Below are 24,955 nucleotides of genomic sequence, written 5' to 3' on the forward strand. Positions count from 1 at the left end.
GCTTAGTCCAGAGAAGAATGAAGCTAGCAGGTCGGGGAAACAGCCTGAGGAAATGGCAGCAATATTATCTGTTCCCTTTACTGGAGAATTCACCTATTGCTTGTCATTCACACTGTAAACTGGGTGTCTAAGCAGACTGCTTCATGATGTCCTGATAGCAGTGGCTAAAAGCATATTTTCCATCTGCATTTGGCTCTTGCATATTTTTACACATTAAGCTCAGAACAACCACTGTTCATGTAAATACTGTATGAGAACACCTAATGTAATGACTAGTATATGGGTACCAGCAAAGGACCTTTCTGTCATATCATGTCACTATTGCCATGCATAAGTGGGTATTTGGTATGTTTTAGACACAGATACACCATTTACCTGGATATTTACATCTGTACCAAACTACAGTTCTCCACTTACCATCCTGCTGCTTCACAAGTCCTTGTTGGATATACCGAATGTATGTAAAGAAGTTACACACAGAAGTGATCTAAATGAATGGGAAGGAAAAAAAAAGTTCTCATGTATTACATATCTGTATGGAAACACAATGTAAGCTCAAATGAATTCAAGATAAAGGTAGATACTTACCCTGTATCGGCAAAAAGGAGAAATATAGTAATAGCTGCTTGAGTCCCCTAACTTGATTCTATGCTTGCATGATTTACTTTGTCCACTGAGAGCACATTTCCTGTAAAATATAAAATTTGCTTATTTTGCTTTAAATGAAATTTTGGAAACTCAACCACCTGCAAATTTTAGGATGCAAGATGCTGTTTTAGTTGTTTTAAAGAAAGATATGTAGTAATAGTTGCTTGAGTTCCCCTTCCAGCCTCTTGACTTGTAGTTTGCAATTACTATTCTAGGTTGTCAGCTATTATGGTTTACAATGACTATTCTGTTTTTAACATTCTCGCCCCATTAAATTTTACTAATTTTAACATCTTTTTTAAGACCCTTAAGGCAGAACCTGAGAAAACTTGATCATTCTTAGTCATATATTGCCTCATTCATTACATTTCAAGTTGGTTGAATATAACTTGAAACAATGAGCTAGGGATTTGTCCAACAGAGCTCCTCATCTGTGGAATATGCTACTATATTTTGAGTTAATGTCAATTATTTGAAAATCAGTTAAAGAACTGCGCTTGACATTATATTTATTTGTCCTAAAGCACTGATATTTTATGTTGTTACACTGCTCAACCCTGAAACATTTCTGTAAGATGTATTTTATAAGATCAATTTTGCTTTTATGCTGACGTTTATATTGCATTTTGTATTCAAGGTACTATAAAAATCCTGAATAGAGGGACTGAAGTGAAAGCCTGACAGCAATGTTTTGGGCTGCCTTACAGAAAACTACGGTTAAATGACCAGGTCCATTCCCCGCCGCACCCCAACCACTGTTTGTGGTCATCTGAATATAATAAGCATGCTGGCAGATATAATACATTGAGTCCCAGAGGAAGGGTCATGTTAGCCAATGGTGATCCAGCTAAACAATTAAGGGAAAGCACTAAGTTTAAATGAATTTTCACCTACATTCCTTAGCAACAGAAAAGGGGGTATTTACAATTTGGAATAATTCATCTTCCGCTTTATCTGATGGAAAAAACTGTTGCTACAATAAAAGCTTCATATATATAACTAGAAAAAAGTTTTAGATTTTTCTGTAGCAACCACCAGCATAGTAACAGCACATCTCACAGGTAAATTAGGTTCCTATGGCAAGGTGAGTAGTGGACTTGAAGTTTTTTGCTCTTCTCCCTTCCATTCTACATTATCCAAAATCAGGAGGTACAAGAACCACACTCTTTTCAAAAATGAAACAAAAGCAACTAAAAGCACAATAGCTAAAATATTCTGTTGTGTTTATCTAAAAAGTATACATTCAGTGTTTATCAGACTAGCTGATCTCAATTTTGGCAAAGCTTTTGGGGAGAGGAGGAAAGACTTTAAAAGCTAGAAAATGTCTCCTGCTATGTTCTCATGGTTATACAAGTCTCATTTCATGAAGTTCTTCTTCACTTAGCGCACAGTCAACCTGTGGAACTCATTGCCTGAGGAGGTTGCGAAGGCTAGGACTATAACAGAGTTTAAAAGAGAACTGGATAATTTCATGGAGGTTAAGTCCATTAATGGCTATTAGCCAGAATAGGTAAGGAATGGTGTCCCTAGCCTCTGTTTGTCAGAGGGTGGAGATGGCTGGCAGGAGAGAGATCACTAGATTGTTACCTGTTAGGTTCACTCCCTCTTGGGCACCTGGCATTGGCCACTGTCAGTAGACAGGATACTGGGCTGGATGGACCTTTGGTCTGACCCAGTATGGCCATTCTTATATTCTTAAGTCCTTTTAATATGCTAAAAATAATTTAGAAGCTCAAACCAATGCTTTAGAAAAAAGATAAACCACTGTGACATGTATCCCATTGACGAAAATAGGAGATAGTCTGTGATGGTGACAAAACACATCAAGTCACATGACAGAGAAGAGCAGTTCACTACAATTCATTTAAAACTAATAAATAGGGCCCTACCAAATTAGCTGTCATGAAAAATGCATCAGACTGTGCAATCTGGTCTTGTGTGCGCTTTTACCCTATGCTACACAGATTTCATGAGGGAGACTAGTGTTTCTCAAATTGGGGGTCCTAACCCAAAAGAGTTGCAGGGGCGGGGGTCGCGGTATTGCCTTCAGAGCTGGGCGGCCGGGGAGCGGTGGCTGTTGGCCAGGTGCCCGGCTTGGAAGGCGGCACCCCAATACCATTTGAATATTAATGACCTACTTTAAAAACAAAGAACAACCTATAACCAATTTTTTTGGTCTTACAATGACAAAACCCTCAGTCTAGCGTATTGCCTACAAGTAAATAACTAGCCTGGGTTAGCTATTTAAATCAATCTGCTAGGAAGTTCTCCATGACAAAATTGTTATTAAACACATAACTGATCATAAAATGGAGTTTATATCCCATGGGAAATTCAAAATATGTTTTGGTTCCAAAATATTAAATATGTATAATAAAACATAGAAGTCAATATGAAACATTTTATTCTATGACTCCCTGCCGCATGGGAACTGAACTTTGTTAGAGGAAATATTAAGACAGGGACCATCTTTTTTTCTGTTTGTACAACGCCTAACATAATGGTGTCCGGGTCCATGATTGAGTTTCCTAGGTACTGTGGTGATGGTGGTGGTAATCATCATCATCATCACCACCATCACCACACATGTAAAACACAGGCAGAATAACACTGCAGAAAAAGCCTATGAGGAATTTAATAATCTTTTGGTACTTCACTTAAGTAAGACACATAAGGAAGAGTAATATTTAATTCATTAAAATGATCCAGTCCTTGACTTAAGGATTCACTTTTCTCTGCTGCTCTTTTGTGTTCTAAAGCACTATCTATACTTAAACAAAATAAATCTTCACAATGTCTATTTCCTGAAGAGTGTTTGATCTAACATTAGATAGGTAAGTTACATGCAATAAGTTAAATTGCAAGAGGCTGTGAATGTGGACACCATCTGAGGGGACACTATCCGTTGAAAGGCTTCATGAAAGAAGTAGGTATGAAGAAACAGAAAGTGCAGAACGGAATGAGTAATATTCCCAGAACAGGGAAGGAGTGGGAGGGAGTTAAGACAATGATGGGGGGGGAGGTTCTTCTCATACAGAGGATGTTGAGTAGAACCTATGATGTGCCCCAACCAGGGCTGCAATAAAGAGGGGGATAGAGCTTGATTACCCCCACAGGATTCAGATAATTATTCCCACAAGGTACTCAGAACTAAGCAGCATGTATTATATACCATATAGCACTGAAGTAAATATCATACCAGCAACTAACCTGGAGTGGTGGAACCCCACGATTTTTTGTGCTTGTCTTGTGAGTACTGGTAGTAATGACACAGTTATGGCCGAGGGACTAAGTTGACATTTAAGAATATGCAAACCCTTTAATGATTTTGGGGTTCTGCATGGTTCAAAAGTAGTGAGTGTGTGACTTCTCATTAAACAGCTTCTTTGAACAAAAAATTCTGAATCTTCCTTCAAAGTGTGGTCAAAATATTTTCCTTTTCTCTTTTTTAGGAAAAGTGGGGAATAGCAAAACAAAATGCAAATATCCTACATTAAATATGATACAAGACACCATAATGATTTTTGTAATTTTTTAAATATACAAGTAGAGCTGGAACAGTTTTCCATCAGAAAATGCAGATCTGTCAAAGTGAAATGTTTTGTGGGAACATGTTTATTTGACAAATTGTTTTGACAGAAGAGAGTAGACGACTTGGGTTTTCCTGCCAGCAGGCTCACCATTTGCTTAAACAGTCCTGGCTCTCTCTTTATAGATGACCTCTAAACTCCTTGCTTTCTTCTGCACATCTATTGCAAGAGCCCTGTTCCAATACCTTAGTCACCTCTCGGTCCAATTGCTACAGCCTCCTCTTCTCCAAATTCCCATCATCATAGCTTACTTCATACTGCTGCAGTTCCATCCAGAATGCAGCTGCTAACACAATCTTTATTTCCTGTTACTTACACCCCATCTTCTTCTCTCTTCCTGCATCAGCTTCAAACTCATCCTCATCTCAACTCCACCCTCCTATCTATGCTTGTTGGAGAGGCCTTGCTCCTTGCCGTCCTCTTGAGTGCCTTCAACTGCTTCCTTTGTCTTGGTTCCAGAATTTTTTCATGCAGCTTGCTATGCTTGAAACACCTCCAGATATCAAACACTCACTCTCTATTTCTTCACACCTACTTCTTTCATGAAGCCTTTCAATGGATAGTGTCCCCTCAGATGGTGTCCACATTCACAGCCTCTTGCAATTTAACTTATTGCATGTAACTTACCTATCTGATGTTAGATCAAACACTCTTCAGGAACGAAACTTTGTGAGGGTTTACTTTGTTTAAGTGTAGATGGTGCTTCAGAACACAAAAGAGCAGCAGAGAAAACTGAACCTTTAAGTCAAGAACTGGATCGTTTTAATGAATTAAATATTACTCTTCCTTATGTGTCTTACTTAAGTGAAGTACCAAAAGATTATTAGATTCCTCATAGGCTTTTTCTGCAGTGTTATTCTGCCTGTGTTTTACATGTGTGGTGATGAGGATGATGATTACCACCACCACCACAGTACCTAGGAAACTTAATCATGGACCCAGACACCATTATGTTAGGCGCTGTACAAACAGAACAAAAAGATGGTCCCTGTCCTCATTTATTTTCCCCTAACAGAGTTCAGCATAGCATTCTAATATTCTTGATGCAGAGGCCATAAACAAAAGGTTAAGATATATCCATTTTATTAGGGTCATGCAACAGTTACAACAGTTCAATCAAACACAAGAACCATTCAAATGCCAAATGAAAAATATTGTGCCTCTCATATGACAGAATATTTGGTGTAACATACTTTGGTCCCCCACATTCAACTGCAGAAGCTTTCACAAATCGAACAGGTTGCAGGCCAACTGGTTCAATGCTCAAGGTGTTGTTTTCAACAGCCTCTAGAACAGCTGAAGCCAACTACAAAAGGATAGCAAAGAAAGTAATTAGAAGTAGTTTGACATTATCCATTGCACTGAAGTAATACAAGATTTACAGCTATATAAATAATCATTTAATTAAAGCAAAGTCTAAACATGCAAATTCAACACCCCAGATAGGTTAAGAAGTTGCCCTGTATGTCAGTGTAAATAGGACCTTTTGGTTTTAACTCCCAGGCTCCTCTCCAAATAACCCTGAAATCCAAGCTGTGAGGTAACTGCATTTAGAACAACAAAAACAAAAAGTCTAGTTTGTTTTCTTGTTAAGCATTGACTCATAGTGAAATTATTCTTCTTAAGCTGAATCAAACATGCTTTTAAAGCAAGGAGTGTTTCAGTCCAAGTATCTGGACATTCACTTTTAACATTTTTTTAAAGCCAATTATTATTTAAAAGATTTTCAGGAAGGAATAAAACCTGTTAATTTATAGAATACCTAAAAAACAATAGATCATTATCAATGTTGTCAAAGTAGGCTTGATTATAATATTTTCCTGTGGAAACAACATAAAGCAGAAATTAAAATACCTTTCCCTAACTCATTTTCCTGACTCATTGTTTTAAAGTGCTTTTACATATAGATTCATAGATACTAAGGTCAGAAGGGACCATTATGATCATCTAGTCCGACCTCCCGCACAACGCAGGCCACAGAATCTCACCCACCCACTCCTGCGAAAAACCTCTCACCTATGTCTGAGCTATTGAAGTCCTCAAATCGTGGTTTAAAGACTTCAAGGAGCAGAGAATCCTCCAGCAAGTGACCCATGCCCCATGCTACAGAGGAAGGCGAAAAACCTCAGGGCCTCTTCCAATCTGCCTGGAGGAAAATGCTAACTAAGCAGGATGTGACTCAATATCAGCCCATATGATTGTTTAAATAGACTCAACAGTTCTGTTTCGCTAATATAGTCCATTAAAGGGTTATTCGTCAATGGTTTTCACTCAACTCCTAACTGTATTATTAAAACAACTCTGTACCAATGATCTTTGCTACCACCTATATAGTGTTATTCTGCTTTGGATATTTTACAAATCAATTCACAGAATACAGTATTAAATAAGTTTAAATAGAATATTCCTTGTTTGCCCCTCCCCCAAGAAATAAAATAAAATAGTTCACATTCACAGCATATTTATACAGGCAAGAATTTATATAACACATCAACTAATCACATAAGCAGACATCACAACTTAATCTAGTTACCATTTAGTTTACACATTCAGTTCGTCTGGTTATACTTAAAGGAAAATAAAAGATGGTCACTCCATGTACAGTGATTATCTGTAATTTATGCACAGAAGTGGTGGTAACTGCATCCTGGCCTTTTCAGGCAACAAATAAGTCTACAGTAGCAATTAACAGGGTGAGAGGGCTACAGAGGGAAAACAGTAAGATGGCCTAGTTATATAAATTAGAGACACAAATATGAACTACAGGAGCATACAGATAAAACACTGTACTGAAAGAAGTTAACGTACTGCTCTACATGGATTGCAAATGAACCAATATGCAAATAGCTACCCAGATTGTGTGCCAATGGCCATTTGAAAGAAGACTGGATGAATCATGATAGAGTGATACACCAGTCAAGTGAAGACATGAGACTGTTCATAGAATCACAGAATCATAGAATATCAGGGTTGGAAGGGACCTCAGTAGGTCATCTAGTCCAACCCCCTGCTCAAAAGCAGGACCCATCCCCAATTAAATCATCATCATGTTGTATGCAGGAGAAAAATCTAGCACTGTGCCAGGAAAGGCTGTCAATGTTCATCTGCTTCAAACAAATGAATCTCTGTAGGCTTAAAAGATTCAATCTTGCCTCTTGTATTTTAGGAAGATCCAAGAATAAATTTCTTTTACTCTTAGGGCTGAATCTTCAACTGTACCCAGTAAGTGCTGTGTAGAGGTGACAGGGGCAAACTCACAAAGAAGGAATGACTTGGGCCAGTTCTGTGCTTTTTCCAGCACAGGTTAGGACACTCTTAGGGCTGCTCTAAACAGTGCAGGTATGTAATGAGCTCTCTTGCTGATAGTGATTCTAGGAGTGTAGCATGCTCCAACCACACCTCTTTCTGACCCCACAGCATCACTGGAAAATCTGGAAATGGGGTCCAGGAGTTGTGTAGAACCAGCCTTAGATTTCCCCATGACAGCAAATACACAACTGGCTGCTTACTGGCTACAACAGCTTTCCATCCCTTTTGTCCCACCTGAGGCCTTGATCTCATTTACAATTTACTGTAAAAGGTTGTGTTTCTTTCTTTATGGTCGGGGGAGGAGGAGGTTAGCAATCAAAATGAACGTCCTCTTTCATGTCTTTACTGTAAAACATGCAAATTTCCAAAACAGTAATACCTCTCCCTACTTGAAACATGAGAATTCTTACTTTTTTTTTTTATTTATTAACTCTGGATCTCACCACAGTCATTTGGAACTATTTGCATCTCCATCTTTCTGTAAAACTGATAGGCCAGGCTAGGAGCAGGAGGGATTGCATATTTTATCCTTGTACAGTCTCCTCTGTCCAGTTAATTGACTAACAATATTTTTAATTAAACCGTATAAAGGGTTTCTAGATGGAATAAGTTACAATAGGTAGAAACCGGAGAAAAGGCACTGAGAAAATATATCTGGCCATGACCAGCAAAGGCCAGTTTGACAGAAGGGAGGAGCAAGTTAATCTGTGTAGAACTGATATCTGGTGGATGAAAAATAAAAATGGTTTGCATGATGAAAAAGGTAACTTTTCTACTTATTTAAATTATCGTAGTACCTAGGAGCCCCAGTCATGGACCAGGCCCCCACTGTGTGAGGTACAGTACAAACAGCACAAAAAAGACAGTCTCTTGCCAAAGAGCTTACAAACTAGGTATAAGACAGACGAATACAGACCAACCAACAGAGGGTACAAGGCAACGAGACAATATTGGTCAGCATGGTAGGCTGTGGCAAGACAACAGCAGCCTAGCCTAGCTGTTTTCAAGTATAGGCATCACCACAGTGGAGCATTTTAAGGAATGATTGAACAAGAACAGTAAAATGGCGTTACACACGTTTACGGGGAGTACATCCCAAGCACACAGGGCAGGATGGGAGAAAGCACAAAAGTGCTTGTTTGAAAATTTAACAAGTGAGCTATGGAGGCTGGCATCATGGGCCAATCAGAGGTAAGTATCAACAGCTTGGTAGTGAATGATAATAGATAGGGTGGGGATAGGCTATGAAGGGCCTTGAAAGTGCTGACAAGTAGCTTAGGGTTGATATGATAGAGAAGAGGGTGCCAGTGGAGGGATGACATGGTCAAAGCGACAGGCTAGGAAAATATTTACAGCAACAAATGAAAATTCAAAATGCAGAAAAAAAAATCAAAGAAGGTGAAATTCACACAACTGTTTTAATCCAAAATCAATTATGTTCCCAACTCTTTCACCTTTCTCTGAGCTTAGCCCTTCTGTCTAAGGCTTCCCTCCTCAAAGAAAGCAGAATGCACCACAGCCCTGGCTGCCTGCTCCAAAGTCTGACTTTCTCTGCTGCGCTGATAGATTGGGAGAGAAGACAGGTGTCGGTGTCTGCTGAGTAAAGGGTGTTGTGGCCTGTATGGCCATTTACATAAAGGCGTAAGTAAGAAAGACAGTAAATGGACAATGTCCCTCCTAAAAGGTCCCTAGTAAGATGAGAAGTACACAATCCCCAATTCCTCAGGGCACTAGAGTTTGAAGGAGGGATAGGAGAAGAATGAGAGTCTCTACTTGAAAGAGTCATGTCTGGAATAGCAAGAGAACTCCAAGTTAGTATTGGATACAGTGACAGAGGTAGGGAAGGGGGAATCTGAACAACTGTGGTCTCCAACCTTTTTATGCATAAGATCACTTTTTGAATTAAAGTGCAACCCAGGATCTACCCCGCCCCTTCCCCGAGGCCCCACCCTGCTCAATCCATCCCCCTCCCTCCGTTGCTTGCTCTCCCCCACCCTCACTTACTTTCACTGGGCTGGGGTGCGAGGTCTGGGCTGGGGCCGAGGGGTTCAGAGTGTTGGAGGGGGCTCCGAGCTGAGCCTGGGGCAGGGGTGCAGGAGGGGGTGAGGGGTGTGAGCTCTGGGAGGGAGTTTGGGTGCAGGAGGGGGCTCTGGCCTGGGGCAGAGTGCTGGGATGCAGGAGGAGGTATGGGGTGCTAGCTCTGAGAGTGGGCTCCAGAGCTGGGACAGAGGTTCAGGATGCAGGAGTGAGTTCAGGGTGCTGGCTCTGAGAGGAGACTCAAGACTGGGGGTTGGGGTGCAAGCTCTGGAAGGGGGCTCAGGGCTGGGGCAGAGGTGCGGGCTCCTGCCAGGCAGCAGCGCTAAGGCTCCCTGCCTGCCCCACGCCACTCCCAGAAGTGGCCAGCATCTCCCTGTGGTGCCTGGGGCGGGGGCATGGCTCCACACACTGTCCCTCTCTGCAGGCATGGCCCCCGCAGTCCCAATTGGCCGCTGTTCCCCATTCCCGGCTAATGGGAGCTGCAGGGGTGATGCCTGCACACAGGAGCAGTGCATGGAGAACCCCTGCCCCACCCCCATCAGGGGCCGCAGCGAGCCTGCCTGAGCCCCGCTGCGCCATTGAACTTTTAAAAAGAAAAGGAGGACTTGTGGCACCTTAGAGGCTAACCAATTTATTTGAGCATGAACTTTCGTGAGCTACAGCTCACTTCATCGGATGCATTCAGCGGAAAATACAGTGGGGAGATTTATATACACAGAGAACATGAAACAATGGGTGTTATCATACACACTGTAAGGAGAGTGATCACTTAAGATGAGCTAATACCAGCAGGAGTGGGGGTGGGAGGGAAGAAAACCTTTTGTAGTGATAATCAAGGTGGGCCATTTCCAGCAGTTGACAAGAACGTCTGAGGAACAGTGGTGGGGAGGGAATAAACATGGGGAAATAGTTTTACTTTGTGTAATGACCCATCCACTCCTAGTCTTTATTCAAGCCTAAGTTAGTTGTATCCAGTTTGCAAATTAATTCCAATTCAGCAGTCTCTTGGAGTCTGTTTTTGAAGTTCTTTTGTTGTAATATTCCGACTTTTAGGACTGTAATCGAGTGACCAGGGAGATTGAAGTGTTCTCCGACTGGTTTTTGAATATTATAATTCTTGACGTCTGATTTGTGTCCATTTATTCTTTTACGTAGAGACTGTCCAGTTTGGCCAATGTACATGGCAGAGGGGCATTGCTGGCACATGATGGCATATATAACATTGATAAATGTGCAGGTGAACGAGCCTCTGATACTGTGGCTGATGTGATTAGGCCCTATGATGGTGTCCCCTGAATAGATATGTGGACACAGTTGGCAATGGACTTTGTTGCAAGGATAGGTTCCTGGGTTAGTGGTTTTGTTGTGTGGCGTGTGGTTGCTGGTGAGTATTTGCTTCAGGTTGGGGGGCTGTCTATAAGCAAGGACTGGCCTGTCTCCCAAGATCTGTGAGAATGATGGGTCGTCCTTCAGGATAGGTTGTAGATCCTTGATGATGCACTGGAGAAGTTTTAGTTGGGGGCTGAAGGTAATGGCTAGTGGCGTTCTGTTATTTTCTTTGTTGGGCCTGTCCTGCAGTAGGTAACTTCTGGGTACTCTTCTGGCTCTGTCAATCTGTTTCTTCACTTCAGCAGGTGGGTATTGTAGTTGTAAGAACGCTTGATAGAGATCTTGTAGGTGTTTGTCTCTGTCGGAGGGACAGAGCAAATGCGGTTGTATCGTAGAGCTTGGTTGTAGACAATGGATCGTGTGGTGTGGTCTAGATGAAAGCTGGAGGCATGTAGGTAGGCATAGCGGTCAGTAGGTTTCCGGTATAGGGTGGCGTTTATGTGACCATCGCTTATTAGCACTATAGTGTCCAGGAAGTGGATCTTTTCTGTAGACTGGTCCAGGCTGAGGTTGATGGTGGGATGGAAATTGCTGAAATCATGGTGGAATTCTTCAAGGGCTTCTTTTCCATGGGTCCAGATGAAGATGATGTCATCAATGTAGCGCAAATAGAGTAGGGGTATTAGGGGATGAGAGCTGAGGAAGCGTTGTTCTAAGTCAGCCATAAAAATGTTGGCATACTGTGGGGCCACACGAGTACCCATAGCAGTGCCGCTGATCTGAAAGTATACATTGTCCCTAAATGTGAAATTAGTTATGGGTGAGGACAAAGTCACAAAGTTCAGTCACCAGGTTTGCCGTGACATTATTGGGGATACTGTTCCTGATGGCTTGTAGTCCATCTTTGTGTGGAACATTGGGGTAGAGGGCTTCTACATCCATAGTGGCCAGGATGGTGTTTTCAGGAAGATCACTGATGGATTGTAGTTTCCTCAGGAAGTCAGTGGTGTCTCCAAAATAGCTGGGAGTGCTGGTGGCGTAGGGCCTGAGGAGGGAGTTGAACTTTTAGCGGCTGGAGATTGTGATTGACTGTCAGAGGCTCCAGGATCGACCAGTAGATTGCAATCTACGGGCTGGTGACCACTGCTGTACAACATCTTACCACTCTAAGTTAGGCTTCAGCCCTTCACTTTGACTAGTGCAATTTTTTTTATAATGAGGCAAATAGCTAAATATTATGTAACTATGTGAAGAAATAATTTACAGCCTTCAGGTACTGAGTAAAACATGTGGAAACAACTGTTCCATGAGTACCTATGTACATTATATAAAGACAGCATCAACATTTAGACAGAATAAATACATTACCTCACTTTTTGAGAAGGTTAAACATGGGAAGATATCTTCCTGATAGATTTTATCTAAGAAAGGGCATGTTCTGTCCATCGTCGGCTCATCCTTCCAGGATCTGAATTCATTATACAGAGATAAGTCAGCCTAACAAACAAACCCAGAAAGATACTTTTTAAACAAAAAGAAGTTGTATTCTAGTGACAAATGTTATGGATTACAGCAGTTCTGCTAAAACTGAACAGTTAATACCACCTGCATTTCAATCAACAAGCATTAGAACCAATACCACTATTCCACATTATTCTATAGCTCCAGCAACTGCACATTAACCACACTTTTTTTTAAAATCTCTGCTTTGCTTAAGTATACAAAAATAAGCAATTTAAGTTGTGTTGTTTCATGTATCTTGAACTTATTGCAGTATTAGGGCACTGAAATATTAAAAAATGAGACAAGAGAGGAAACTGGCAAGTCATTGAAGTCTTGAAGTCAGGATACCCTTGGCAATACAAGAGAAACTGTTTAACTGGAAGAAGTCACTAATTCTTTTACATCTGTGCATCTGTTACATCCTTTCAGTCTGTCCACTGCTTATTTTCTGAATTTGAAAAGTTTGGTAAGGTGACCAAATCTAAGTGATCTGTTAATATTATATTTAAAAGCAAAGTAAATAAACAAATACCTTTGTATGTCTACAGAATTTAATGTAAGAGTAGAATCGAGCCCATCATTTTAAACTCGCTGTTATTCTTCATTTGAGGTCCCTCAAAGTCCAAAAACTTCATTCTCCCACTTTGCTAAGCCTATCTCATGCTATAATTTCACAGGTACCACATAGCATTTATTGGAACATGAAGCCAAACCACATGAGATCATGTTCGGGGAGGGAGGGGGGGAGGGGGAAGGTACATTGGGAAAGCATGAAGGGGAAATAATTGGTGGGGTTTTGGGGAAAGGGTGGGAGTTGGCGTAGTTTTTATTATTAATTCACTTCTTGATGGAACTGATGGAGCTTATGAGAGCTCTGAATGAGAAAGATAGTGTCTTGATGAAGTGGGATTGGAATGGTATTTTATGCACAGGCAGCAGCACTAAAGGAGACAGAAGCAGAAGCGAAACAAATAAATGGGATGTTGAGGATGGATCACCCACTTGTCCTTTTGCCCTACAAACCTGTCTTCCTTAACACACAGAATACCCTCCCTGAACTGATTCATAAGGCTACTACCATCTCCTCACAACCCCTTCAAGATCCACACCTGCCTACAGAAAAATGAAATTAAAATAGCTACACAGAGTTCCAATGAGGACCGATGATGTCCATCTACTTACTTATATTTGAAAATAAAAAAACCTTTTAGATTTGAAGTTATGAAGATGTCACTAACTAGCCAAATTAACTTTGTGACCTTATTACCATTACCCTCATCTCCTTTCCTTCCTACTGTTTGTTACAATCTAATATGATGACACAAGTGAGTGTAAACTCTTTGGGGCCAGAACCATGTCTTCCTATAGTTGGTGTAGTGCCTACCTCCACAGGGCCCTTGCACACTACTGTCATAATATAAATGAAGATTTAGGGAATGGTCTTGGTTTTGTCTGTAAATTAATCCACAGTTAAAGGTCAAATGAGGAGGTATGTGTGAGGGAAGCAGGAAGAAAAGAGTTGGATATGTAGGTCAATAGCATGAAAGCTGAAGAGGGTCGAAGATTGTGAGGTGAGGAAGGGTGAATGCCATTTAAATAAATAAGAGATGGGGAAGATGTGGCCACCTAGAGGATGGCAGAGGACAGTTATGGACTGAGAGAAGAAAACAGAAACTCACTGACAAACTTGGAGAACTGAAAACAGGAAAAGTTCGAAATAGAGAAAAAGGAAGAGAAGCCCATTGATGGATTTTCTGGGCCACCTCATGATTAGGGACTGTGAAAGAAAAGAAGCTGTTGTTTTAGTGAGATGGAGTGAGCAGGAGTTCAGAAACTATGAATGGGGTGGGTGTTCTAGAGGAAAGTAACGTTCAACAAGCAGACACACCCAACTGAGAATTTAATTATGCTTATTTTATAGTATGCTTGTTAGAAAGAATATAAGGTTTAAATTACCATTTAAAAATCATTTTAAAATATTCTATGTAAATGAGGCACTGCAGAGGGAAAATAATTCACACTAGAACAATCCTAATGGACTGAACTCAAAAGATTAGTTTATGTATATTAACCTCCTGTGTACTATTCTAGACTATCCATTTTCAGAGTTTTCCCTGATCTTTAGCATTTTACCATTTTCCTATAATTAGTTTTTTAAAAAAACCACAGAATTTAGGCAGGCCAATTTATTTTCTATTAGATCCACTTGACTTTCACCTAGGTATAATCAAAGTCAGCTGTCTCAGTTAAACCAGATTGTAAATGCCTTTGTTGCTAAGCCACCAATCTCATTGTGCAAATGAAACACAATAAATGTATTCTGTTCCGTAAAGGAACATTCCCCGTAGCCTCAATCAAAATTCTGAGGCATGAGAAAATGAATGGTTTATCAATACCTTAAAGAGTCACCCACAGGGGTGAAAAACTTTTTTTAAAAAAAGCATAATTTTTGTATGTGTTTACTGAACATTTTGGAAATCTAACAGTCATTATTTACATTGCATTTATTTTTAGTATTTTGCTGAGTTTCCCTCTTCATCCAATATTTAAAAGAAACCAAGCTGACTTGAAAAGCTCTTTTTATTTGGCTTTCTGCTTCATACTTTGAGTGCCTTATTCATTTCCTTTCTAGGTACTGAATGTGTATCTCTCTTCTATCCCCACTCTTTCCCTCATCAAATCAGCAGTGAATTATAATGGAACAAAATTTTAAAAGGGATACAATCATTATAAATTACTCTTCTGTCTGAATATTTTTCCATCTTTACAAACAGCACCTAAAATTACTAAAATATGAAAGATTAGAGAATTATATTACAACCCTTTAAAAAAATACTGGTGCAATAACATCATTTTGTATATAATTAGTTTCCTGATTTCCTCTATACAGTCAGTTTCCTTTGTGTTTGTTTCCCTTGAACAGCAACAAGAGAAAGAAAAACATTTTTAATTTAGTTGCAAAACAATTAAAATTGGCAAGTAGACTAAGAAGCAAGTGTAGGAAACAACTTTTTTTTTATTTTAGATTAACTAGATTTCAGAGTTATAGTTTGACTTTACCATGTGTTAGTCTGATTCTTCCCAGTTCTATGCCCAATAGTGCAGAAAGGCCTGAAATTAACCAAGTCTCATACATTTTCCAAATGTATAACAAAAAAGCTCACAGTATAAAAAACTCTTGCAGAAAATGTTAGAGGTAACTATCTTATAATATTTCAAATATTTAGAATCTTCTCCCCCGAAGAAAGCATTTAAAGGTAAACAGGAAGATTCAGAAATTCACCAGTTATTGATATGGAACTCCAAGATGAAACAGAAGTTAACAGAAAAAATCTCTGAAAGCAATCAGTGGTACACAAAGATTTTACAGACACATGCATAACCATACACAATTTTATAGGGAATGAAAATAAAATTGCTTTTTTAATTCAGGAAACATTAATGACCATCCCACTAGCCAAAAAGAACACAATCTTTGAACTGTTACCTCTTTGCAGTCTTTCACAATGGGCTGCACTGTGGTGAGGTCTTGATGACTGCCACACATAGCACTACTTGTACTTTTGTTTCTTGCATGTCCTTTTTTAAATGGAGCTTTTCCACTAGACTGAAGCTCCTTAGTTGGTGATGTTGGTGAAGTGGACAGTACTAGTGTTTTCAAAGCTGCTACTTCAGCCTGAAGGACATCAATCTTGAAAATGAGAAAATACAATTAAGTACTTGCAACCTAGGCACACATTATGGCATGATATAAATGTCAATTGGCAATACTGTTAGATACTTTTCAAATATGGATAGTGAATGTAATTGTCTTGATTTGCATAAAGAACAGCAACATGTACACCTTCAGAGCACAGTATGCAGTAGCACTGCTGTTTTGCTGTGTCCACTGCCAACTTTCAACATTGTGCTGGAAAAATCCAATGCCAAACCCAAAAGCGTTTACAGACTGTATATGTAGATGGCACAGAACAATTCAGTAATTATTAGCACAGATTTACACAAGTGAGGATCCTTTTTAAATTTTTTACCCACGAACAATTCTGGATTTAAACACTAATAATGCACAGAAAATAAGTTTGAAAAAAACTCACCTTTCCCTGTGCTTCTTTTAATTGTTTTTCTGCAGTAGCTTGTTTGACATTAGCTTCTCTCACCATTTTGTGTGCTTCCTATAAAACAAAATGTTTTTGTAGTGTGCATGTTTCCCATAAAATAGTCACCCTACAAAATCCAAGGAAAAAAAACTTTTAAAAATAAATGACATAACCACCCATTTCTTCATGAAGATTACATATAAAAAGAGTAAGATTTGTGATGTCTCTTGGAATTTAAATAAAATAGTTATTAACTCAAAATATCTATAAACCTATTACTTTTGCAATGGCAAAACAAAGGGGATCAGCAGGCCCTGATCACAGACACTGGGCAACTGAAATCCTTTGCAGCCAACCCCTAAGCACCATGCCTGGCAGGACCTCCAAACTCCAATCAAGCTCTCGTGGCTGCCAACTGAAGACCCCACTCCTCTCTTGAGAAAGAGGACCAGCAGCAAGAGAAGCAACATAGTCACACATTCATACTCAAAGGAGCCTGCTTCTGCTCTCCTGTTGCCAGCAGAGCCAACCTCAATAATCTTAATTTGTGCATGAAGGCGGCTCATTGAATGAATATATGAAGTCTAATACTTAACAGTAAAAATAAATTCAACAGGAAAACGGGCAACATAAAAACCAAACAAATATATCAGGCTAGAGATTAATAAATTACATTTAAAAAATGTAAATAGTAACGTGTTAAAAACAATCCAGGTAAGGAAGCAAGATTCAGCTAATAAAGGGAAATAGAAGAGAGCTAAGGGGTTAAGATTTAAAAAAAACCCTAAAAAAAACCATCATTTTGTCTGTATATGTCATGTCTATTTAAGCCTTGATTCAACAACTTATTGCACATGGGTAAATGCTGTGACTGGCTGGTGCCAAGGAAAGTCAACACAATGGATTTAGACTATAAATTATTTGGGACACGGACCTAGCTTATATCTGTAGAGCGCCTAGCATATTTTTGGATGCTATATAAATAAAAGAAAAAATAATAAATCATTAAAGCAGGAATGACTTCGCTCCCCTTGGCTTACATGAGAGCTCTAGATTATGGGTTTATAAAATTACCTTAAATCACAACAGATACATGCAGGAATAAGAACACACACATTTATACAATCTGTACAGGTACATTTAACATTGACCATGCAGTTTCCAAGCAGGGATGCATCTCACAAAACAAAAAGTGTGTCATATTATTACAATTTAAGTATTTGGGATGTAAAACACACACACAACTATACAAAATAAATCCTGGATCCTGCACTGGGATATGCTAGTGTAACCCCTATTTCTTTTTCTTACATCACGGTGTTCAGCCAAACACACTCATTGCTGTTATTACTGCTGCTGTTTCTACTTGCTCTGAGTAGATATGGAAACATTCCCAGACAAGGTGGCAAGCCAATCAGTAGTGAATTCTGTCAGGGTTACAAAACTGGCAGCCATTTGGAGGACCAGTCAGATCCCACCCAGTCCTGCAGCGAGAAGATAGAGCTGTCGGGGTAACCCAGACTAAATCTCTGGGTTGAATCTTAGTGCCATTTCCTACAATTTTACAGAAGTCAATAAGAGTTGACTGGGAAACACCATTAAGAAGGAATTGCAGATTGGAGGCCAAATGTCTTCAGGAGGTGTACTATATCACCGAACCAAAGACAGTGTGTGAGCCTAAAAGCTGTGGTAATTATCAAGTTTTCTTTTCTTTCTTGTTTGAAGTTTACATATGCAATAGCGTGGATGCTGAAATAGTTGGTTATATACTATAACTAAACGTTTTACCTACTTGTCAATTTTACCTACTTGTAAACAAATTTGTTAGTCTCTAAGGAGTACACAAGTACTCCTTTTCTTTATGTGAAGGTAGAAGATCTCTGATTGTCAGAATCCCAATTCCTGTATTTATTTTGTAAGGAATTATATATATATATGTGGCTTCAGGTTTAGGTCCTGTGTTATAGTCTTCATTTCAAGGAAAACAACAAAATCTCTAGTTAGTGATATTCATCTAGCTAGGGTGCATTGTAACACTGTGCTGTAACAGTTTATTTTTGGAGTGTTATTCATAAAAAGGAATTTTAAATTATTAATTGTGTGTGCGTGCATAACTGGCTGATGGTAAAGACTGGTACAGGATTCCCAAGATGAGAAAGAAAGTGAATCTTATTATAATTTCCACTTTTAGTATTTATATGGTCCTATATAATCCAGCTGTAATTTCTTACGATGACAGGAATTCATGGTCTGTATAAATATTTTAAGTCAGAGAGAGGAACTCCATAGCCAGAATTGGTAAGTAGATTGACTTACCTCCCCTCTACATAGGTTACACTAGTACAAGCCCCTGTGCCCATTCAATGACCCAAGGAAGCCAATGAGACTCTGCATAAACATGAAGGTCCAGGCTTGTGGATCCCAATGCAGGATCAGGGCCCAAAGCCCTAGTGAAGTAATCACAGAAGTAAAGCTTCAGTGGTATGTTAACATTTGGGAGTGTTGAACACTTAAACACATTACAGAATAGTTACTAAATGCCCCACATTTCATGTTTTGCATATCAAATACAAATTAATTAATTAATACAGATTAATACACTTTTTCATGGTGCTGTGACATGGCATCAATTTAATGTTTCAGAGGTATATTTATTTTTATGTGAAATACTTACCCAATTTCTCTCATTTTCCTCTCTCCTTTCTCTTGTTTACCATCTCTCTCTCTCTCATACACACACAGTCTACCTTACTCTTTCTAGCCTTCTATTCATTCTTTTCCAATTACATGCCTCTGAACTCAATTTTTTTAAAATACTAGTCATCAGTATGCTGCCTCCTTTAAGTATAAATATATCTTTAGAATGGTTTCCTGAGATGGCACAAATTCATTCTCGCTATGATAACTATCCTTATCTTAACTTTAGAGATCCCCTTTGATATCTATGCTTCTAATTGTGCAACCAGATTCTATACTGACTGATTACACAAATGCACATAAATAACTGTGTATATTTAATAGGTTTATTTCAAAGTTTTGGGGAGCAATGCACCTGGCCCCAAATCTAAAACCTGGAAGCATGATAAGTTATTCATTTTTATGTCCCCCTCATTGTGGCCCCAAATTTACTTATTTTTTATGCAATTTTCTAGACAGATAATCTGACTTTGATAGAAAATGGTTATACAAAAGAGAAGAATGACACATTTTAAGCTTTCTGGTCTATTTTTTCTTACATCCCTCATTTTGGGTGCAGTAGGCAGACTAACAAGGCTAATGAGGTCTCTCTCTCATATACATGTAAAGCTATATGATTTCTTGCTCTCAAGTCTCCACTTCAACAGGCCCAAGCCTTGAGACCACAAATTCTTTTACAAGCTGGATTTTTCTCTATCAGAGTACAATGTACTGATGCTACATAACACACCTTGCCCAGTCTCCTTTAATTATATCACAGCAATGACACAAACAAACCTCAAACAGACTAGCTGTAAGTTCTTCCAATTCCTGTCCAAGTTGATCTCGCACTTTAGAAAGTCTTTCACATTCTTCATCTTTTAATTTCAGCTCCTACGGAAAATTGAAAATTATTTATTCTAACTTAATGTAGTAGTCTGTGGGCTTTTAAAGCTCTGCCACAAGTAAATCAGTGCAACAGATAACCTTTGCTAAATAAAACCTTTCAAAACATTGATCTTAACACTAGAGGCAACAACATTAATGCTGTATATGTATACCTAGTACTTCCTTCTATATGGCAACCTGTCAGGCTGATCTAAAAATACAACTAAGCTAAATGTGTGTTTCCAAAATTCTCTGAAGTACAAAGGCTTCTTTCCTGAAATACAGAAGACCACATTCACTGACACAGATTATAGAAACCAAAAGGAGAATATATAAGAATTCTATAAGTTTGCTAATTTCATAAGTTTTGTATTGTGACAATGTGAATACTGCTTTCACTAGTGCTTGATATAGCCATATAGATAATATATACCTTCCAAAATTTTAATTTTATTTTAAAGCAATAATGTTTTATTTTCTTTTCCTTTAAAGAAAAACATTTGTCTGAAGAAGAGTCCCAGTTCACAGAATCTTTTTTATATATTTTTAATATAAAGTTTTGTCTCCAGAGAGCTTCCTTACAGTACAGCTCTAGCTAACCCCAAAACAGCACTCTAGTTATATCCCTGCTCCTTGTAAAGGCAGCAATATGCAGTCAAATCAAATCAGTTTAATCATTAAAGCTTGGGGACTGGGTAGCTTAATCTCATTTACACTAAGACCCCTATCAGGACCCTTTACACTGCCAGAACATTGTAAAGTGGGCATAAATTACATTTACTCCAACTTTAAGGTCTTACCACCGAGCAAAGCAGCGTAAAGAAGTCTTTGTGTAAATGGTAATATGGTCCAAGATTTCTTGAATATATTTTAAAAATGGAAGGAAAAGCTCAGAAGAGTCTTCCTATTGCCAGTCCTTCCTGACATTAGGGTGCTAAATACAGTTAGGAACAGCGGGAGCTGGAGCCCAAAACAAGTGGTAGTGCTGCGGGTGACAACCTCCCAGGGTGCCCAGGTTGATCATGTTTTCAAAGTGAAAAACTGAAACACTGGGGTTTGGAGTATTTTGACAGGTATAAGGGAGGTTGGTGAGGAAGTGGGAAGAAAAGGGGGAGGGGCCACTCTGGTCCTTCCCCCCCACTGCTTGGCCCTTTCAAAATGAAAACCTGGGACCTTTTACAAGAAAGGGCAGGGTGGGAGAAAACAGTATATATGCCACTTTAATGCCTTTGGTGTCGTCTTTGTCACAACCTCTCCTCTTTCAATTCGATTCTTATCTACCATTCCTCACGTACACCAACTCATTAACCAATTGACTCTCAATTCCCCTTGCTCTCATCTGTGCCAACTAAACTCATCCCCCTTCCAGCTCACAGCGTGCCAGAGTACATCAGCTCCCTCCAAGCCAACTCCCACCAACTCAGAAGCACCTCCACATACACCCCCACACAACAATTTATCTCCGTAGTCAAGAAGCCCTCATCTTCCTGCTTAACCTGCAATAGCTCAGAACTACCCCCCACCTCAGCTCTAAGCTCTCTTCTATCCAAGACTCCAGGTTCAGAATTCTTTTCCCTTCTACTTGACATCCAACACCACCACCACGCTCAGAAATCCTTCCACTCCACTTGTTGATGGATCTGGAAAAGCAGAAGAGGCAGCAGGGAGGGTGTGCATGTGATCTGAAACAGCTCTATGGATGCCTGTATTCCCTACTTATTACCGCCTCCCTCTGCTGCCCTCAGTCCATGTTACCTTTAGCTAGACTACCTCATTGGAAGCCACCTTTACTGAAGCCTCCAGGTGCCCCACTAAGTCTCCAAATGGCAGCATGTAACACTGTACTCCACAGTACATCACATTACATACACGAGACATTTTTGGTGGGGCTTACATTCAATAGGCTCGAATCATCAGCTTACTCTACTCATGACACTCAATGAAAGCAATAAAATAGCACCACTGAATACACAGTAATGTGGGGTTTTTTTAGATATTTAAAAATGGAGAAGCCATCACTGTTTCTGAATTCTCAGGTTACAGCTTTAGGTCTTAGCACCCTGCATTCCCCAGTGGGACATGAGGCTACAGCCACTCCACTGTGATGTAGAACTCAGCCATTCACAATTTTGTCACTGCCACAATAGAATACTCTAATACACTCTACTTAAAACTTCCCTTGAAAGTCACCCAGAATATTCAGCTGCCCACCCGCCAACCCTCGCACTTCCTTGGGGGAAGAAATCACTATGAAGACATAGAACCAATGCCCAAATCTCTGCATTGGCTTCCTGTACAGTTCTGGATGCAACTGCAGGTGTTCCCAATTGTCTTCAAAAGCTTAAACACCCTAGGACATAGTCATGAGAAACCACATCTCACTTTGTAGCATCAAATTGAGCTCTTAATCTCAATTCCTAGAATAACATCAGCAGCAAAATTTTCTAATATCCTGCTTTTGGACAACTAAAGTTTGACAAGCCTCAGGGCACAGTTATAGGTCCACCTAGGTTGGAATTTGTAGATTTTTTTATTTAATTTGGGAGTTGTGTTTATTTTGGGTTTGTGTGAAAGTTTCATTTTTTGCTTTTCCGATCTGCAGCCTTTTAACTTTTTTGAAAGATTGTATTTCGAGAGGTACTATGTATGCAAAGGCACAGCAATTAAGATATATCTCCCAACTAAATATATATTGTTCCATACACAAGCAGCTAGCTTTCCCAAAGAGAATGCTGTAGAAAAATGAAAGAGGCTAGGGAGGGAGACAGATGCATATCTTGTGGTGGGAGAACAGAAAGAAAGAGAAAAAAGAGGAACACCATGGAAATAAAAAGGAGAGAAACAAAGTACAATAAAGGAATTAAACAGAAAAATAAACCCAAGGGAAGACAACACTGAAGGTCAGCAAGTTTATATTTACTCATGTTCCTTTTTGTTTAACTGTATTTCTCGAGGAAAAAGTAGGGGAGTTGAAGAAGGGAAAAGGCAGGTTTTGATCCAGGAGTGGTGAATATTCAGGCCTCGTATGTTTCTACAATGGAGAGGGAACATACCAGCACTTAGTTTTCAACTTCACTGTTTGTAAAGGAAACATTACATGCATCAGTAAATCTCAAAAGGAAGTTAAAATAACATTAGGTCAAGCATTATCTTCAAGTCACATTGAAAGGTAAAACTAGTTTTGCCCACTTTTAAACCTTTAAAGTGACAGAACATACATATAAAATATTGTGGTTTAGATACATGGATTTTTTTTTTAAACTGTTCAGCTTGTGGTGATTGGAAAGACTGCCTTTTTAAGATTCAGTGTAGGCTGCCAAAGTAAATCAGACTTGTAGTGTAAACTTAAACAATAAAATTGTCCAAGCAGGAGTTCAGTTTTGGTTACTGAAACATAACAAAAAAAGCAGAGGACACCATACATAGCCTATTGCTTTTAGAAGTTTGGCTAGACATGTCAAATCTTAAATCCCGTTGGGCAAGTTTCCAGGCTGTTATTTAGGAGGAATATCATATACTATATATTATATTGTCAAGCAAGCTACATATTTTGGGTTGATGTGCTTTAAAAGTAAAGATATCTAGGCAGATGCTTAAGGCTCTTTTATGTCTGAAGCTGTTACTGAAGATTTAGCTAAACTCAGCTGTGAGTAATGAGAAATAAAAAGCACAAGCTGAGACAGCTGGTTTAGAGGAACTCCCCACCTGGCTACTTAAAAAAAAAAAAGTTAAGCTACTTGGAAAAAATCAACTATTTTAAACCTGAAAACTCACAAAATTACTATGGAATTATTTCACCCAAAAACAAAAGTCAAAAATAGTCTCCCTATGCAGATAGATAGCAATGGTAGTGCTTTTATTTCCTGACTAGATCCTCATGAACAAAGGTTTTTATATAGTGCAACATATACACAACTGAAAGTACGTCAGCATGGTCCACCAGCATCTGCAATTCACCTTTAATTGCTTAAGGACCAAGAGGTTTGCTCTCAGCACTTATCTGTTTATGGGAAGTCTGGTTTTCCTTGAAATGCCACAGCATAATCAGATATTCCAGATAAGCTCCCAACAAAAGACAATTTTGAGATGCCAATTACTTAAAATGGGGAACAAACAAAAGGAACTCCCTTGAAGCCACTCTCTTGCACTCTTCAACAGGTCACGGAATGCTGTACATCAAGACATGGTCACTATTCATCTGGATGACATCTAAACGTGGTTGGCTCATTTTTCTTAACCACTTTTCACAAACACCTCAATCTGAGGTTGGCAGATAAAATATAAGTGCATAAAGACATGAGTGGAAAAAGTCTTAGGTACAAGTGTACTGAGTCAGTGAAACGAGTCTTGAAATGACCATGCTTGGCTAACCGTCATTTGAGTTTCTTGATATTTGCTTTAATGAAGGAATATAGCTGATGAGTTACAAACTTGAACAGCCCACACAAAAGACACCATTGTGGGTTGAAGTGAAAGTTTACTTTCACTGACTGACCCCGTGTCCCTGGTATCTTCAATATGAAGTTGATGAAACTGAGTCAACTCAAGTTTTCTGACTACAAGACTGCTTTTTTGCATTGGTTCACCTGAGCCTGTCTTGGCTAACCTCTGGCTATGCTGCAAAATGGTTACTTTATTTTAAGAAGGGGTGGGTTTGAGGTTTATATAATTCTTATTATACTTGCTGGTGACTGTTTATCTCTCATGGTGGGATGGGCAGTCCTTTATATTGCTATGTTATATGTATTTTTTTATTTATGGAATGCACACTCACAACACTAAATTCGTGCCAGAGATGTTTAAATCTAAAGACAGATACAGTCTAGTTCCAATAAATAACTAGAGAGCATTAATCAACCTTCCTACCAACTCCAACAC

General features: G+C 39.2%; 1 protein-coding gene across 5 annotated transcripts in view; it reads right to left on the reverse strand.

Annotated features, from left to right (window-relative positions):
• Positions 1–24,955, reverse strand: part of RAB3IP (RAB3A interacting protein) — a 53,824-nt gene that overhangs the window by 5,752 nt on the left and 23,117 nt on the right. For 2 of the 5 annotated variants that reach the window (XM_073327796.1, XM_073327800.1), the window contains 7 exons: positions 19,988–20,083; positions 16,511–16,588; positions 15,904–16,107; positions 12,282–12,410; positions 5,432–5,544; positions 589–688; positions 418–487 (listed from right to left, as the gene is read on the reverse strand). In XM_073327796.1, the coding sequence (XP_073183897.1) occupies positions 418–487; positions 589–688; positions 5,432–5,544; positions 12,282–12,410; positions 15,904–16,107; positions 16,511–16,588; positions 19,988–20,083 (790 nt within the window). Of the gene's footprint in view, positions 1–417; positions 488–588; positions 689–5,431; positions 5,545–12,281; positions 12,411–15,903; positions 16,108–16,510; positions 16,589–18,829; positions 18,967–19,987; positions 20,084–22,997; positions 23,109–24,955 lie in introns of those variants that run through there. The other 3 variants (XM_073327798.1, XM_073327801.1, XM_073327797.1) reach the window with 3 other exon arrangements.

The sequence above is a fragment of the Lepidochelys kempii genome, chromosome 1 (genome assembly GCF_965140265.1).
Source record: "Lepidochelys kempii isolate rLepKem1 chromosome 1, rLepKem1.hap2, whole genome shotgun sequence".
In the NCBI taxonomy this organism is placed as follows: Eukaryota; Metazoa; Chordata; order Testudines; family Cheloniidae; genus Lepidochelys; species Lepidochelys kempii.